Source organism: Erythrolamprus reginae, chromosome 4 (assembly GCF_031021105.1).
Source record: "Erythrolamprus reginae isolate rEryReg1 chromosome 4, rEryReg1.hap1, whole genome shotgun sequence".
Lineage (NCBI taxonomy): Eukaryota > Metazoa > Chordata > Lepidosauria > Squamata > Dipsadidae > Erythrolamprus > Erythrolamprus reginae.
Window position 1 is genome coordinate 6,970,459 of NC_091953.1, and position 16,188 is coordinate 6,986,646.

Consider the following 16,188-nt stretch of genomic DNA (forward strand, 5'->3'; position numbering starts at 1 on the left):
CCTATTTGTTGGAAATAGTGTACATATGCCCGAATGCACAAATGTGTGTACTGTGCTTCCATCTAATACTTTTTTTACATGTGTATAAATAAAATTAAACCAGGAGATAAAAGTTAGATGTATTGAAAGAAATAGATCATAATCACTACTCCTGGACACTGTACCTGAGATCAATCTTGATCTTTAAAGTAAATTTACTTTGCTTTAAGGTAAAGTAAATTTACTTTAATTTTTTTTTTACATTGTTACAATTGAGGAAGCAAAGGTTATATCCCAATATTTAAAAACACATCTCATTTATTTAGAAGTCAGTGAAGTTTCAACTCAACCACTTCCAGAGGAAGAAGAGGATGATCCAGATCAGAATGAGGATATTCCAGACCTAACTAATTTTGTGATAGAAGAACTAAAACAGTATGTGTATTTAATGGGGCGAAGAGGGGATTATATCTAGTTGTATAGTTTCAGTAATTCCAGATGAATTGTAAATTTTTTAAAAAAATCAGGTGCCTGACTCCTGTGGGTAAAAAATTATGGTAGCTGTGTATAAATTCAATATTTACTTTAAATACTGCAACATTTATTCAGTTAAGCATTAATCATTCTAGATTAAGGGGTCCCAAGTTTGGCAGAGGATTCTTTTAATATAATGACTTTATATATATAATCAGTTTGAAACCCCTCCCTCCAAAAAAAAAAAAAAAAACCCAGAGAAAAGTTTCTGTTCTTGCCAATGAGCAAATCCCTTTTAACATATTTCATACAGGAACTAAGATACAGAAATTTATCTAGCTGTTCTGTTTTTGGAAAATTGACATACATTGAAAAATATACATAAACTGAAACTTCCAAATAACCCAACTCTTAACAAGCACATCTAGCAGATCTCATACATCAGCTTTTAACCTCTGTTTAGTATATTAATCCTCTATTTATTTTTCATATATTTCTGATTGATCTGCAGAAGATTTAAAAGTCTAATTTGCCCAATTCATTAGCATCTCTGGTATAATTTCAATCAGAATTGTGCCAAACCCTCATGCAGGCACAGTTAAATCCCTCTGTAATTTAACTATCTTCCACCTTGAAAATAGAATTGGCTTGTATTTCCATGCAATAATATGTATTTGGTCTTCACAATTTTCCATTTCATGTAGTGGCCACAAATCCGATACTACATTTTCTTTTTCTTTAAAAAGGAATATAATTAAATTTTCAAAAATAAAAGGCTAAAATTTAAAAAAAGCATAAGAAAAGAGCAAAGGTGGGGAGCAGAACAAGGAAAGATTAAAGTTTAAGAAGTCACAAAAACAAACAGCCAAATAAATAAATAAGTAATACATAAGGTTGCTTCAGATTTGATACAAATTACATAATAAAATACACTCTTGTTTTAGTTTAACAAAAAGAACAAAGATAATAAAACTTAAAATATAAAGATGTACATGCCAAGCAATCAAATAATAACAGCAACAGTATGTAATGTCATAATATCAGATCTTAATTTGTCATACAACCCATATATATGTGTATCATGTTATAAATGCCATAAAATATGCCTAATATTGCTAGATGTTTCCATAATAGAAAATCTACAATGGAGCATTCTCTACGCTAGGCTTTCTAACTTGATGCTTCTCTCTTGTTTCAGACGTTACGATAGTGTCATAAACAGGCTTTACACGGGCATTCAGTGTTACTCTTGCGGAATGAGGTTTACAACTTCCCAGACAGATGTGTATGCAGACCATCTGGATTGGCACTATCGCCAGAACCGTACAGAAAAGGATGTTAGCAGGAAAGTCACTCACAGAAGATGGTACTACAGCTTAACAGTAAGCAGTTGTTTATGTTGTTTGAAACAGAGAATATTTAGCCCGTTTTTTCCATTCATCTTTTCCAAAGGACTGGGGTCATAATGGTATCCTCAAAATCAGTATAACACAAGGAATCGTCTATCCTTTTACAGATTAAGACAATAATTGGGGCTCATAGATCATTTCATCAGTTAACACAACAGACCTGTTTTTTAAAAAAAATTGGGCCGTGTTTGCCCTCCCTAAACCCCAGGAGCATTCTGTAGTCCTCTCGAACCCTCTACACACCCCGTTTTTGTGAAAAAGAGACCTAATTTTTTGTCTCCCAAAGCCCCCATATGTTCATTTTGCCCTCCCCAGCCCCCAGGAGCATTCTGTAATCCTCCCAAATGCTCAGTTTGGAAAAAAAAATCCCAGTTTTTTCAAACATCCCAGTTTGGGGGGAAAAAACGGGCCTGTTTTTGGCAAAAAGGGGACAAGCAGAGGATTTAGGAGGGCTGCAGAGTGCTCCTGGAGAGGCCAAAACTCCCCCCCCCCCTTTTAGTTTTTTGTCTTTGAAATCTTGGTGCATCATATACTCCGGTGCATCTTATAGTCTGAAAAACACGTGTGACAGTTTAATGCTTGCTTGGATCACTTAAGATCATTTGCTGCTATTGTTTTAATAGATCTTTGGATAGTAATCCAGCTTTTAGGCTTTACATACTTTGTCCTTTGATCAATTCACATAAACCACAGTGTGTTCTCTTCGTACCATACAAGTGCTCTCTACTGGTGACATGTGGTCACAGCCTCTGCCTCTAAAAATAATGCCTCACAGCCTTGCCACTGTGTTTAGAAGAAAAGACTATGCAGCTGCAGCAGTTAAATTCTAAATGGAGAAGTTGAAAGCTGAGGTTTTAGTGTCATTAAGTAGTCAAATCATTTCCCCCCCTGCATGATGCCTGATCTAAGCATTTTTCTTAGGTGCTGTGTCCCACTATAGACCTTGTTCTTACGTTTGCTTACGGATATTTGGTGGTAGAGGTTTTTTGCATGTAGCGCCTGTCGAGTGAGAGCTGAGTGATTCGAATTCACTAGCCTCTTGTCCCTTTTCCGAAGATTCAGGGAAGGGTCAAAAAAACAAGTCCCAAAGATGTTTTTTCCAAAGGAGACTGGACTTCGTTTTTCCTTGAAGGTGTTTCACTTCTCCTCCAAGAAGCTTCTTCAGTTCTGACCGAATGGTGGAGAATTAAAGATTGATATTCCTTGCAGTCATCTGATCGTTAGCACTCTTACACAATGACCAGGTGGCTACAAGGAATATAAATCTTTCCAGTCTCCATCATTCGGTCAGAATTGAAAAGTGTCTTAAAGGAAAAACAAAGTCCAGTTGCCTTTTGAAAAACCACCTTCAAACGATCACTAAATGAGCTATTGTAAGTCAAGGACTAACTTACCAACTGCATTTGGTCACCTTGCAGCGAGATGTAATAATGTTACATAAAATTAGGGCTGTTACCTCTGTTGATAAGTAATGTGATCATTAAATGAAACATCACATGGACCATGCCAGCTTATAACATCAGTACTGATTGTGTTGTGAAGCAAATCACTTATGGTCATTAAATTTGATGATTCATAACCACAAGTGGCTAGTTTCTGTCAGCTTCCTTAAATGACTTGGCTTGTTGGTAGCTGTTGAACATGTTGTGATTGTTATAAATGCATTCTGGTTGCTAAGTGCCCATGACACAATAACACAACTTTGAGGATCAGTCAAAACGTACGTTTCTGTGTCGCCACAACGTGGAATAGTCACTAAAGAACAGTCAGTAAACAAGGATTACCTATACATCACTGGGAACAATGTGTCCCACTTGGTTCATTGAATCAAACTCATGTTTCTTATACTGCTGGAGAATTTGGATGGATTGCAGAGCAGCATGTCAAGAAGTCTGCTTTTTCTAGGATAAAAAGACTACACAGACTTGATCCCGTGGCCGAAACAGGATCATAAAGTGCTGTTGGTCACTGAGAACAAGAGATAAAGATGTATTCCGCAGAGAAATAAACTGGGTGAAACATGTTTTAATCTTCTTCTTTAGGATTGGATAGAGTTTGAAGAAATAGCTGATTTAGAGGAACGAGCAAAGAGCCAGTTCTTTGAAAAAGTACACGAAGAAGTTGTATTAAAAACTCAAGAAGCTGCTAAGGAGAAGGAGTTTCAGAGTGTCCCTGCAGGCCCAGCTGGAGTGGATGAGGTAAGCTTAAAACTGACTTCACAGAATTTAAGTTCTTAAGTTGGTGTAATTATACTGCAATCCTTAGTTTGGCACTTAACATTTTACTAGCACTTGGAATATATAAAAATAGATCCATAATAATAATAATAATAATAATAATAATAATAATAATAATAATAATAAAAAAAAATTAGATTTGCCACCCCTCTCCGAAGGCTCATAACAATGAAACAAATCTAATATTAAAAAACATATAAAACCTCATCATTTAAAACCATGCAGCACACACATACCAAACATGAAATATAAAAGCCTGGGGGAGGTTTCTCAGTTCCCCCATGCCTGGCGATACAGGTGGGTTTTAAGTAAATCTAATATTTAAAATAACTGAAAACCCTTATTAAAAACCAAACATACACACAAATATACCATGCATAAATTGTACAGGCCTGGGGGGAAAGGAATATCTCAATTCCCCCATGCCTGACGACAGAGGTGGGTTTTAAGGAGCTTACGAAAGACAAGGAGGGTGGGGGCAGTTCTAATCTCTGGGGGGAGTTGATTCCAGAGGGTTTTTTAATGAATTTTTTAGTTTAAAATTGTAATTGGATTGGTGGGTATTGGATTTGTTATTATGTATTGTTTTTACCTTGTTGTGAGCCGCCCCGAGTTTGCGGAGAGGGGCGGCATATAAATCCAATAAATCAAATCAAATCAAAAGGCCTAAAAACCCCAGTATATTAAAAAACTTACACACAAACATATCATACATAAAACTACATAGGCAAGGGGGAGATGTCTCAGTTACCCCATGCCTGACGGCAGAGGTGGGTTTTAAGAAGTTTACGAAAGGCAGGGTGGGGGCAGTCCTAATCTCTGGGAGGAGCTGGTTCCAGAGGGTCGGGGCTGCCACAGAGAAGGCTCTTCCCCTGAGTCCCGCCAGCCGACACTGTTGACGGGACCCGGAGAAAGCCAACTATGTGGGACCTAACCGGCCACTGGGATTCATGCGGCAGAAGGTGGTCTTGCAGATATTCTGGTCTGATGCCATGAAGGGCTTTATAGGTCATAACCAACACTTTGAATTGTGACAGGAATCTGATCGGCAACCAATGCAGACTGCGGAGCGTTGGTGTGACATGGGCATACCTAGGGAAGCCCATGATTGCTCTCGCAGCTGCATTCTGCACGATCTGAAGTTTCCAAACACATTTGTGCTGTAGCCTTGCATGTTTTTCAGACCCATATAGTAACCACCCCTGTACTCCTGTTACAATCCTCCCAGCCCACACCGGACCTGTGGGTACACACTGCACTCCCAGTGGGTCAGAGGGTTGTGCAAGAGGCACCACGTAGATCAGAAATATGCAAGAGGTGCTGTGTGGTTTGGGTTGATGGTGTGGAGATATCGAAGAGTCTAGGACAACTCATTGCGGTTATCTCACCGCGGCTATCTTGCCAGGGCCAGCCCGCTGTAGCCGTTTTGCCACAACCAACATGCCAAGGCTATCTTGGAAAGGACAGTTCCATACAAGATAACTCAGTGTGATAAATGTTATCTGGCACTGTTTCTTTGATATTTCCATTGACAAAAATGGAAATAATGTGGAAGAAACCGTGGCAGATAACATATATTGTGTTGAGTAATCCCACATGGAGTGGGCCAGAGCAAATTCTCCTGTGGCAAATTGACTGTGGCAGATTGTCTCATTCCAGACTGGGAAGGGTGTGTTGGGGTGTGGGAGGTGTGTTAAAGGTCCAAAAGGGGGTGTATGGGTTACGTAAGGAAAAACCTTTGAAACAATGGCTCAACAGGTTAGGGGTTGTCTAGTTACAGTTATAATAATGCCAGCCTACAAAATTTCTGCATTTTTCTTTCTTTTTTTAAAAGTAATTTTTATTAATTTGTTTTAAAAAGCATAATCAAGAAAATATATACATTGACATATTTGCAATACACAAAAAAGAAAATAGAAAAACATACATACACTTCTAAACAAACAAAAAACACATGGACAATTACAAAATTACAAATAACATAAAAATATCATCAATTTCCTCTTGAGAGAAGAAGAGTTACAGTCTTGTTGCATATCAAATTATTTTCTGGTGAATAGAAGTCATCGGCATTCACTGTTGTTCTTTTTGGTTATCAATGTCTTCTCTATTATTATTATTATTTTTAAACCGCCTTCCGTACCCTTTTTTATTAATTAATTTAGTTACATAAAGATTTGTTTTCACAAAAAATCATTGTAATTGCATCATATTCCATCTTTGTGTCAATAAATACATATCTTAAACCATCGTTATTATCCTAATTCAATTTGAACTTCTATTTCCCCTCTTAAACCAATCATAAAATGAAATTAGTGAAGTTAGTTGGGGGAAAGATCAAAGGCAACATGAGAAAATATTATTTTACTGAAAGAGTAGTAGATCCTTGAAACAAACTTCCAGCAGACGTGGTTGGTAAATCCACAGTAACCGAATTTAAACATGCCTGGGATAAACATATATCCATTGTAAGATAAAATACAGGAAATAGTATAAGGGCAGACTAGATGGACCATGAGGTCTTTTTCTGCCGTCAGTCTTCTATGTTTCTATGTTTCTATAAAATATGTTCCATGTTTTATAATAATCGGAGTTTTTTAATTTTAATGTTAAGGCATCTAGTTCTGCACAGTCAAGAATTTTATTTATTTATTTATTTATTTATTCGATTTTTATGCCGCCCTTCTCCTTAGACTCAGGGCGGCTTACAACATGTTAGCAATAGCACTTTTTTAACAGAGCAAGGCTATTGCCCCCACAATCCGGGTCCTTTTCTTTAGTATTAATGAGTCTTTCGGAGGGTTAGGTTTTTTCCAGCATTGGGCTATTGCCATTCTAGTTGCAGTCAGTATGTGTATCAGCAGATAATATTTATTTTTGTCTAATTTTTGATTTATTATTCCTAGCAGGAACGCTTCCGGTCTTCTGTTTATTTTGATTGCATTTTTCATGGAGCAGCTAGTCTTAGGTGGAAAAATAAAATTGTTCTCCTATATATCTGAAAATATAAATGACACTTTGTAAGTATAACTATATTTAATTCCTTTCAGAGCTGTGAAATTTGCCAGGAACAGTTCGAGCAATATTGGGATGAGGAAGAGGAGGAATGGCACTTAAAAAATGCAATTCGTGTAGAGGAAAAGGTAACGTTGCATCTCTTCGTGTATGCAGGCTGTTTAAAAATGTCTATTTTGGCTTGATGCTCTATCATAATTTCTATAACCCTGAAAAATATTTCCTTTTAATCATACTCGGGCTGCCTTCCATCGGTCTATTTCTGTGAGATTTGCCCTAGGTCCAAAGAAGATTGAATCAAATACAGTGAAATATCAGCAGAGGGAGAATAACAACTATAACTTTTTATTTTTATAGAAATAGCTCAGAGAGAGAGAAAGAGAGATGTTCCTGCAGAAAGAGAAATTGTTTTGCAATATACATAGAACTGATGGCAGAAAAAGACCTCATAGTCCATCTAGTCTGCCCTTATACTATTTTCTGTATTTTATGTTCAGATGGATCTATGTTTATCCCAGGCATGTTTAAATTCAGTTACTGTGGATTTATCAACCACGTCTGCTGCAAGTTTGTTCCAAGGATCTACTACTCTTTCAGTAAAATAATATTTTCTCATGTTGCTTTTGATCTTTCCCCCAACTAACTTCAGATTGTGTGCCCTTGTTCTTGTGTTCACTTTCCTATTAAAAACACTTCCGTCCTGGACCTTATTTAACCCTTTAACATTTAATTCTTTAATATACTTTGTGTGCCTTTTTGTATTTCTGTAAACTAAGATCTGTTTCCTTTCCTTGGTAGATCTACCATCCATCCTGTTACGAAGATTATCAAAAGGTAAACAAAAATTTGCTTTGATTTTCCGTGGGCTTATATGTTGAGACTACAAAAGCTGTTATATGAATCACTAATCCTTATTGAAGCTTATTTGACTTTAGCAGCAAGAGATAGCAATACCGTCTTAGGTCAGACTAAATATTTCTTGCTGTTGATAATTTTATCTAGGGCTGATGTACTTTGAAGAATAGCTGAATAATATCTGGATTTTAAGTGTGCTGGATTAACCATAAAGACAGCTGGTTAACAGTAGGGCGCTCTCCCTTATGAAAATCCTAAATACAGAGAAGTCTGAACCACCTTTTGAAGATGGTTTTCAGAAATGATTCTTAAAAATCACAGAGATTTAAGTATGAATTTTATTTTAAGTGACTTTGAAACCCTTGTCATCTTTGTGAACCACTGTTGACTAGGATTAGATTAGATTAGATTTATTGTATTTATATGCCGCCCCTCTCCGCAGACTCAGGGCGGCTCACAACAATGGCAAAAACAGTACATAGTGATAAATCCAATACCCGCCAATCCAATTACAATTTTAAGTTAAGAAATTCATAAAACAATCCCAATATATATAGAAAACAAGCACACAATCAAACACCAAAACAACATGGGCAAGGGGGAGATGTTTCAGTTCCCCCATGCCTGACGGCAGAGGTGGGTTTTAAGGAGTTTACGAAAGGCAAGGAGGGTGGGGGCAATCCTAATCTCAGGGGGGAGCTGGTTCCAGAGGGTTGGAGCCACCACAGAGAAGACTCTTCCCCTGGGTCCCATCAGACGACATTGTTTAGTTGACCGGACCCGGAGAAGGCCGACTCTGGGACCTAACCGGCCGCTGGGATTCGTGCAGCAGAAGGCGGTCTCTGAGATAATCTGGTCCGGTGCCATGAAGGGCTTTATAGGTCATAACCAACACTTTGAATTGTGACCGGAAAATGATCGGCAACCAATGCAGACTGCGGAGTGTTGGAGTAATATGGGCATACTTAGAGAAGCCCATGATTGCTCTCGCGGCTGCATTCTGCACGATCTGAAGTTTCCGAACACTCTTCAAAGGTAGCCCCATGTAGAGAGTGTTACAGTAGTCGAGCCTCGAGGTGATGAGGGCATGAGTGACTGAGCAGTGACTCCCGGTCCAAATAGGGCTGCAACTGGCGCACCAGGAGAACCTGGGAAAAACGCCCCCCTCGCCACAGCTGAAAGGACCGAAATCCCTAGTGTTCTAAAAGAACTTTTGCTCTGCTCATGAACAGGTAAATGAGTCAACTCAGATAGTGAAAAGCCTGTTCTGCTTTTTAAATTTTTTATCACACTTTAAACCCCCCCCCCCCAAACCTTCAAGCTTCATCCCAAATATTACGTTAATTTTGACTTGCAGACTTCATCATTTGATTCCACCCCATCTCCAAGCAAGACCCCTGTGGAGAACCCACTAAATATTATGTTGAATATTGTCAAACAAGAGGGACAGGACTCGTGTAACAGCCCCAAAGTTAAAGAAGAACCGGAAGAAAAATCTACAGATTGCATGGATGGGAATATATCTGAATCCACTGAAATTAAAACAGAGCCTCTTAAGGTTGAATCGGTTTAAACTGTGGGTTGTTTTTTTTTTTTTTTATAAATTACAGAGAAATGCTTATTGTGTCCTACTGACTCTCGAATGCAAATAATTTTTATATGAATAAAATGTTTGCCTGGGGCAGGGCCCCAGCTACTGACTTGGTTAATAAATACATTTTTGTATTTGAATTTCTTATTGCCTGCACCGTGTCAGGTGTCTTATCGTGTGGAAGTTCTGTAGATGGCGTACAAATTTAACAGGAATAAGACTGTATATGTAAGGAAAAAAATGTACATTTTTTTTTTCATTTGTGGAAAATGTAAATTATAAATAAAAGATATTTTTGCTATCTATGGAGTGTAATATTTATGCACACCATCCAATTAAACAAGACCACCACACATAACCTTGGGGGTTTAAAGGCAACAGAATTCACGCTTTAACAACAAGGCTTGTGCTTAACTAGGATTCTTGCAGATATAACAAAAAGATTCTTTTGCTGTAAAAATTTGATGAGAAAATTACTGTTCTTTTGCAAACATTGAATTGCTTTTCTTAAGCGTTCACATTAGGCATTTAAAAAGAGAAGTAGGTTTACATAACAAATATAACATGATTCCCGTTGGATACTTACCCACACCTTACATCGGAGCTAGATTTTCATAATTTCAACTTATTCATTACACAAAAGTTAGTCTTTTTTTTTCCATTTTAGAGGAACAAATGTAAGATTGCTCGTTTGCAACATGGTTAATTTTTTTTGTTGGGTTTATTGGATCTAAATAGTAGAAGAGATTACCAAGAAATGTTAATATTTATTTCGTGTAATAAATTAGAATTAAGCTTATACCTGTTTGGAGTCTTTATTTCATGGGTGGGTTTGAGGGGTCAGCCAACTTTCTACCTTGCATACAAATGACATCTTTGGCCCTTGGAATTAAATGAATTGGATGGGGGTGTGCTTGATTGCTTGGTTGTTGAATGTTATTCGTAGAATGAGGACTAAAAGGAACCTCTAAAGTTTAGTCCACACATGCATACCCCAGCCAGGGTGTGAGGCCTGCACAGGATGTCCAGCAAACCTGGACACCCTGGAAAATAGGGAAATTGGAATCTGCGGTTCGGGAAATATCAGGGAATTCATGAAAAAAAATGGAATAAATCGTGAAAAAAAACTATTAAAATGTTTAAAAGTCGGGGGGAAATCGTGTAAAAAAAAAAACGGATCGTGCTGCTTGGCACAGTCATAGAAACATAGAAGATTGATGGCAGAAAAAGACCTCATGGTCCATCTAGTCTGCCCTTATATTATTTCTTGTATTTTATCTTAGGGTGAATATATGTTTATCCCAGGCATGTTTAAATTCAGTTACTGTGGATTTACCGACCACATCTACTGGAAGTTTGTTCCAAGGATCTACTACTCTTTCAGTAAAATAATATTTTCTCACGTTACTTCTAATCTTTCCCCCAACTAAACTCAGATTGTGCCCCCTTGAGTCAAGCAAAAATGAGCATAACTGGCAACGACTTGCTTCCTCAGCTACCGATATTTCTCCACGGCTTAGCCGTTTGGTATGTCATCTACGACCGTGCCTTAATTAGATCACAAGTTACAGAGAAATGTCAGGGAAATATCAGGGAATTTCAAACTGCTTTCCCCCTGGACACCCAACCTGCCTGCCACAATTTAAACCCCTAAATAAAACTACCTTTCTCAACCGATGGAGCCAACGTACGGGGTTTATGTCTTCTAAGTAATTCGTGTATACAGTATTATGTTTATTTACAATGTTGATTTAACGTTAATTTACAATGCCCTGAGTCGCTTCGAGAAGGGCGGCATAGAAATCTAATTAGTTAATAAATAATAATAAATAAATTCTAACCCGGACAAATGGCTATCCAATTTTTTTCTCCAGCAATCGAACACCCTCAACTCCAGGAAGCATAGAATTAATCTGCTCCAAAAAGTAGATTATTGATGGAGAATCTGTAAAATATGCAGAAAGCAGGATGGGCTGTGTGAAAATGGGTTTTTTTGTACAGTAACTTTTGACTTGCCACCAAAATTAACCCCCCAAGTTTCTGTGGTCAAGTGAAGACGATGGCGAGGTGAATTTTGCCCCATTTTACGATCTGCTTTGCCACATTTTTTTAAAGTGCAACACTGCAGTACTTAACACGCTGATTCTCAACGTGGGGCTGAGGACCCCTTTGGGGGTCAAACGACCATTTCACAGGGGTCGCCTAAGACCTGGGAACAATACAAATTTTCCTGCTCTTAGAAACTAACGCTTCTATATTGGTGCCTTGGAAAATATTTTTACAATCCGACAAATCGGATGTTTACAGTGGGGTGTCCCTCTGACCTTCCTGCCAATCAGCTTCAAGCTCTGTTGGGAGAATTGGCGCTGGACGTATGGTTGGGGGTCACCACAACATGAACTATTAAGGGGTCACGGCATTAGTTTAGTTTAGTTTAGTTTAATCAGATTTGTATGCCGCCCCTCTCCGCAGACTCGGGGCGGCTCACAGCAACAGCAATACAAGACAAATCCAATATTAAATTAATTTTAAGAACACCACAAGTTAAAAACCAATCATACACACTAGCATACCATACACAAATTTTATAAGCCTAGGGGGAAGGAACATGTCAATTCCCCCATGCCTGACGACAGAGGTGGGTTTTAAGGAGCTTACGAAAGGCTAGGAGGGTGGGGGCAACTCTGATATCTGGGGGGAGTTGATTCCAAAGGGTCGGGGCCGCCACAGAGAAGGCTCTTCCCCTGGGTCCCGCCAAACGACATTGTTTAGTTGACGGGACCCGGAGAAGGCCAACTCATTGTCTTAACCTTAGTTAAGTGAATCTGTCTTCCTCATTGACTTTGTCGCAAAAAAAAATCACGTGATCCTGAGACATGGCATAAATACTGAACATACAAGCTGGCAAGTGTCTGGATTTTGATCACGTGACCACAGGGATGCTGCAACAGTGATTAAATGTGAACAAAGTCACTTTTTCAGTGTTGGTGTAACTGAACGGTCACTGAATGAACCGTTGTAAATTGAGGATTATCTGTAAACTCGGTAAATAAAATATAAGAAAATATACTTATATAAGAATTTTTTTCCCCACTCTAAGGACTTAATTGTTTTTTTAAAAAATAAATTTTATTGATTTTTATAATAATAAACCAGTGTTTCCCAACCTTGGCAACTTGAAGATATTTGGACTTCAACTCCCAGCATTTGCTGGCTGGGGAATTCTGGGAGTTGAAGTCCAGATATCTTCAAGTTGCCAAGGTTGGGAAACACCGTAATAAACAAATAAACACAACACAAAAACAGTGCACAGTGAATTGTGCTCCCACCACCCAACATCGATCCCTCCACCAAATGAGGGTGTACTATTATAATATTTTAAAAACTGGGAACATCAACATATTTACAAAATATAGAGTGATTCCAATTTATTCTTCGTGGCACGGTCTCGAATTCTATTGGCCATAAAACCTCTGACCCTATCCCATCTTCTCATCAGTTTTTCTACTTTATTTTCATCAATCAATCAATCAATCATATTTATTTATTTATTTATTTATCAGATTTGTATGCCACCCCTCTCCGCAGACTCGGGGCGGCTCACAGCAATAATAATACAATGTATTATTTTTATTTCCATAATTTTTATTTCCATAATTTCAAATTGAATGTGTTCCACCATGTACAGTGATACCTTGTCTTACAAACTTAATTGGTTCCGGGACGAGGTTCTTAAGGTGAAAGGTTTGTAAGATGAAACAATATTTCCCATAGGAATCAATGGAAAAGCAATTAATGCGTGCAAGCCCAAAATTTACCCCTTTTGCCAGCCGAAGCACCTATTTTTGCGCTACTGGGATTCCCCTGACTCTCTCCTCCATGGGAAACCCCACCTCTGGACTTCTGTGTTTTTGCGATGCTGCAGGGGAATCCCAGCATCGCAAAAACAAGTGGTTCGCAAAAACACCGAAGTCCTCGAAACCCCACCTCCGGACCTCTATGTTTTTGTGATGTTGCGATTTCACTGAGGCTCCCCTCGCTGGGACACCCCACCTCCGGACGTCCATTGCCAGTGAAGTGCTCGTTTTTGCAATGCTGGGGATTCCCCTGTTGGGATTCCCCTGCAGCATTGCAAAAACACAGAAGTCCAGAGGTGGGGGTTCCCATGGAGGGGAGCCTCAGGGGGAATCCCAGCAGCGCAAAAATGGATGCTTCGCTGGCAACGGAAGTCCGGAGGCGGGGCATCCCAGTGGCGGCAGTGGGTTTGTAAGATGAAAATAGTTTGTAAGAAGAGGCAAAAAAATCTTAAACCCCGGGTTTGTATCTCAAAAAGTTTGTATGATGAGGCGTTTGTAAGACGAGGTATCACTGTACTGATACCAGTTTTGCATTGTCCATTTTATTGCATCCTTCCAACCTAAAACTATTACCACTTGGGCACTTTATATAGCTGCTTCCTTAATTTCTCTGAAATCCCCCATATCCCTCCTTGCTATTAATACTGCCATCTCCTTTGTAATCACCCATTTTACATTTAACATCCTATTAATCTGGTGTGGCATCTTTTCCAAAATTTCTGTACTATCAAGCACTCCCAAAACATATGCATGTACACTTTTGAGTTCAGCACATGACCTTCAAGTATAATTATGTCGGTGCCCATTGGACTGCCACCAGAGCGGTCTCGTGCAAATGGTGCAATGTAGCGTCCACTACCGGTGTGCAATCTGTTACCATACCGGTAGCAATCCACTACTGAATGGTTTTTAAAACCCATTACTGGTGGGGATGCTGCAACGGTCATAACTCTGAAAAATGATTTTAAGTTATTTTTTTCCAGTGCCGTTGTAGAAACCTTCAGATCGTGCAGAATGCAGCTGCAAGAGCAATCATGGGCTTTCCTAAGTATGTCCATGTTACTCCAACACTCCTCAGTTTGCATTGGTTGCCGATCAGTTTCTGGTCACAATTCAAAGTGTTGGTTATGACCTAAAGCCCTTCATGGCATCGGACCAGAATATCTCCGGGACTGCCTTCTGCCGCACGAATCCCAGCGACCAGCTAGGTCCCATAGAGTTGGCCTTTTCCGGGCCCCGTCGACTAAAGTTAAACAATGTCGTCTGGCGGGACCCAGGGGAAGAGCCTTCTCTGTGGTGGCTCCAACCCTCTGGAATCAACTCCCCCCAGAGATTAGGACTGTCCCCACCCTCCTTGCCTTTCGTAAACTCCTTAAAACCCACCTCTGTCGTCAGGCTTGGGGGAACTGAGACGTCCCCCCCTTGCCAATGTAGTTTTGTGCATGATATGACTGTGTGTATGTATTTTATATATTGGGGTTTTTTTTCTTTTTAGACTTTTTAATGTAAAACTGTTATTTTAGATTTTAACTATTAGATTTGTTACCATGTATTGTTTTTATCACTGTTGTGAGCCGCCCCGAGTCTACGGAGAGGGGCGGCATACAAATCTAATTAATAATAATAATAATAATAATAATAACAACAACAACAACAACAACAACAACAGCAACAACAGCAACAACCTAGAAACATAGACGATTGATGGTAGAAAAAGACCTCATGGTCCATCTAGTCTGCCCTTATGCTATTTCCTGTATTTTATCTCAGGATGGATATATGTTTATCCCAGGCATGTTTAAATTCAGTTACTGTAGATTTATCAACCACGTCTGCTGGAAGTTTGTTCCAAGCATCTACTACTCTTTTGGTAAAATAATATTTTCTCACATTGCTTTTGATCTTTGCCCCAACTAACTTCAGATTGTGTCCCCTTGTTCTTGTGTTCATATTAAAAACACTTCCCTCCTGAACCTTCTTTAACCCTTTAACATATTTAAATGTTTCAGTCATGTCCCCGCTTTTGCTTCTGTCCTCCAGACTATACAGATGGAGTTCATGAAGTTGTCACTTTCAATGGTCACTAAGTGAACTGTCGTAAGTCGAGCAGTACCTGTACAGTTATCTACTTCTCACTAAATTTAATCCTTGTTGCCTAAATTTGTGTTTTGCAAATTTAGCTGCGGTGACTCATCCAGAATCATCATTCTTATGATTTCAATCACGTTTCCACCAAATGCAGGTGATATCACTTTAAAAGGGAAAATAAAAATAAAAAGAAAGGTCAGGGCCGGGTAGTTTGACTCAACACCAAATTGCTTTATTCAAGATTGAGGTCTTCTGTGCCTGGAGGCTTCCAGTCCCTCTGCCAGGAGAGAACATGGCCGACAGGGCATCGCAGGAAGTGTTCAGGGTTTCCATAGCAACCGTTCTAGCAGCCGAAGAAGCCTAAGAAGAAACGGATAGAGAGGAAAAGAGAAGAGCGTTGGGATTTTGGGGAAACCCTGGACCATGCCTGCTGCTGTCATTTCCCAACACGGTGAGATTTGCTTTCACTTCTCTTTGTCCCTACTCGCTACCCATTCCTCCTTTCCTTTCCTTTCCTTTCCTTTCCTTTCCCTTCCCGTTCCTTCCTTCCTTTCTCCCTCCCTCTTCCTTTCGCTCTTCCTTTCTTTCTCTCTCTCTCTCTCCCTTCCTTCCCTCACTCCCTGCTTTCTTTCTTTCTTTCTTTCTTTCTTTCTTTCTTTCTTTCTTTCTTTCTTTTTCTCTGG

At 39.1% G+C, this 16,188-nt stretch overlaps 2 protein-coding genes across 2 annotated transcripts in view; both read left to right on the forward strand.

Annotated features, from left to right (window-relative positions):
• Positions 1-10,359, forward strand: part of PCF11 (PCF11 cleavage and polyadenylation factor subunit) — a 28,241-nt gene extending 17,882 nt beyond the window's left edge. Inside the window, exons 11-16 of the mRNA XM_070749559.1 lie at positions 306-414; positions 1,652-1,835; positions 3,905-4,060; positions 7,150-7,242; positions 7,913-7,948; positions 9,327-10,359. Of these exons, the coding sequence (XP_070605660.1) occupies positions 306-414; positions 1,652-1,835; positions 3,905-4,060; positions 7,150-7,242; positions 7,913-7,948; positions 9,327-9,542 (794 nt within the window). The 3' untranslated portion in view covers positions 9,543-10,359. The remainder of the gene's footprint in view (positions 1-305; positions 415-1,651; positions 1,836-3,904; positions 4,061-7,149; positions 7,243-7,912; positions 7,949-9,326) is intronic.
• Positions 10,360-15,746: 5,387 nt separating this feature from the next.
• Positions 15,747-16,188, forward strand: part of ANKRD42 (ankyrin repeat domain 42) — a 24,002-nt gene continuing 23,560 nt past the window's right edge. The window contains exon 1 of the mRNA XM_070749560.1: positions 15,747-15,956. Coding sequence (XP_070605661.1) covers positions 15,929-15,956 — 28 coding nt within the window. The 5' untranslated portion in view covers positions 15,747-15,928. The remainder of the gene's footprint in view (positions 15,957-16,188) is intronic.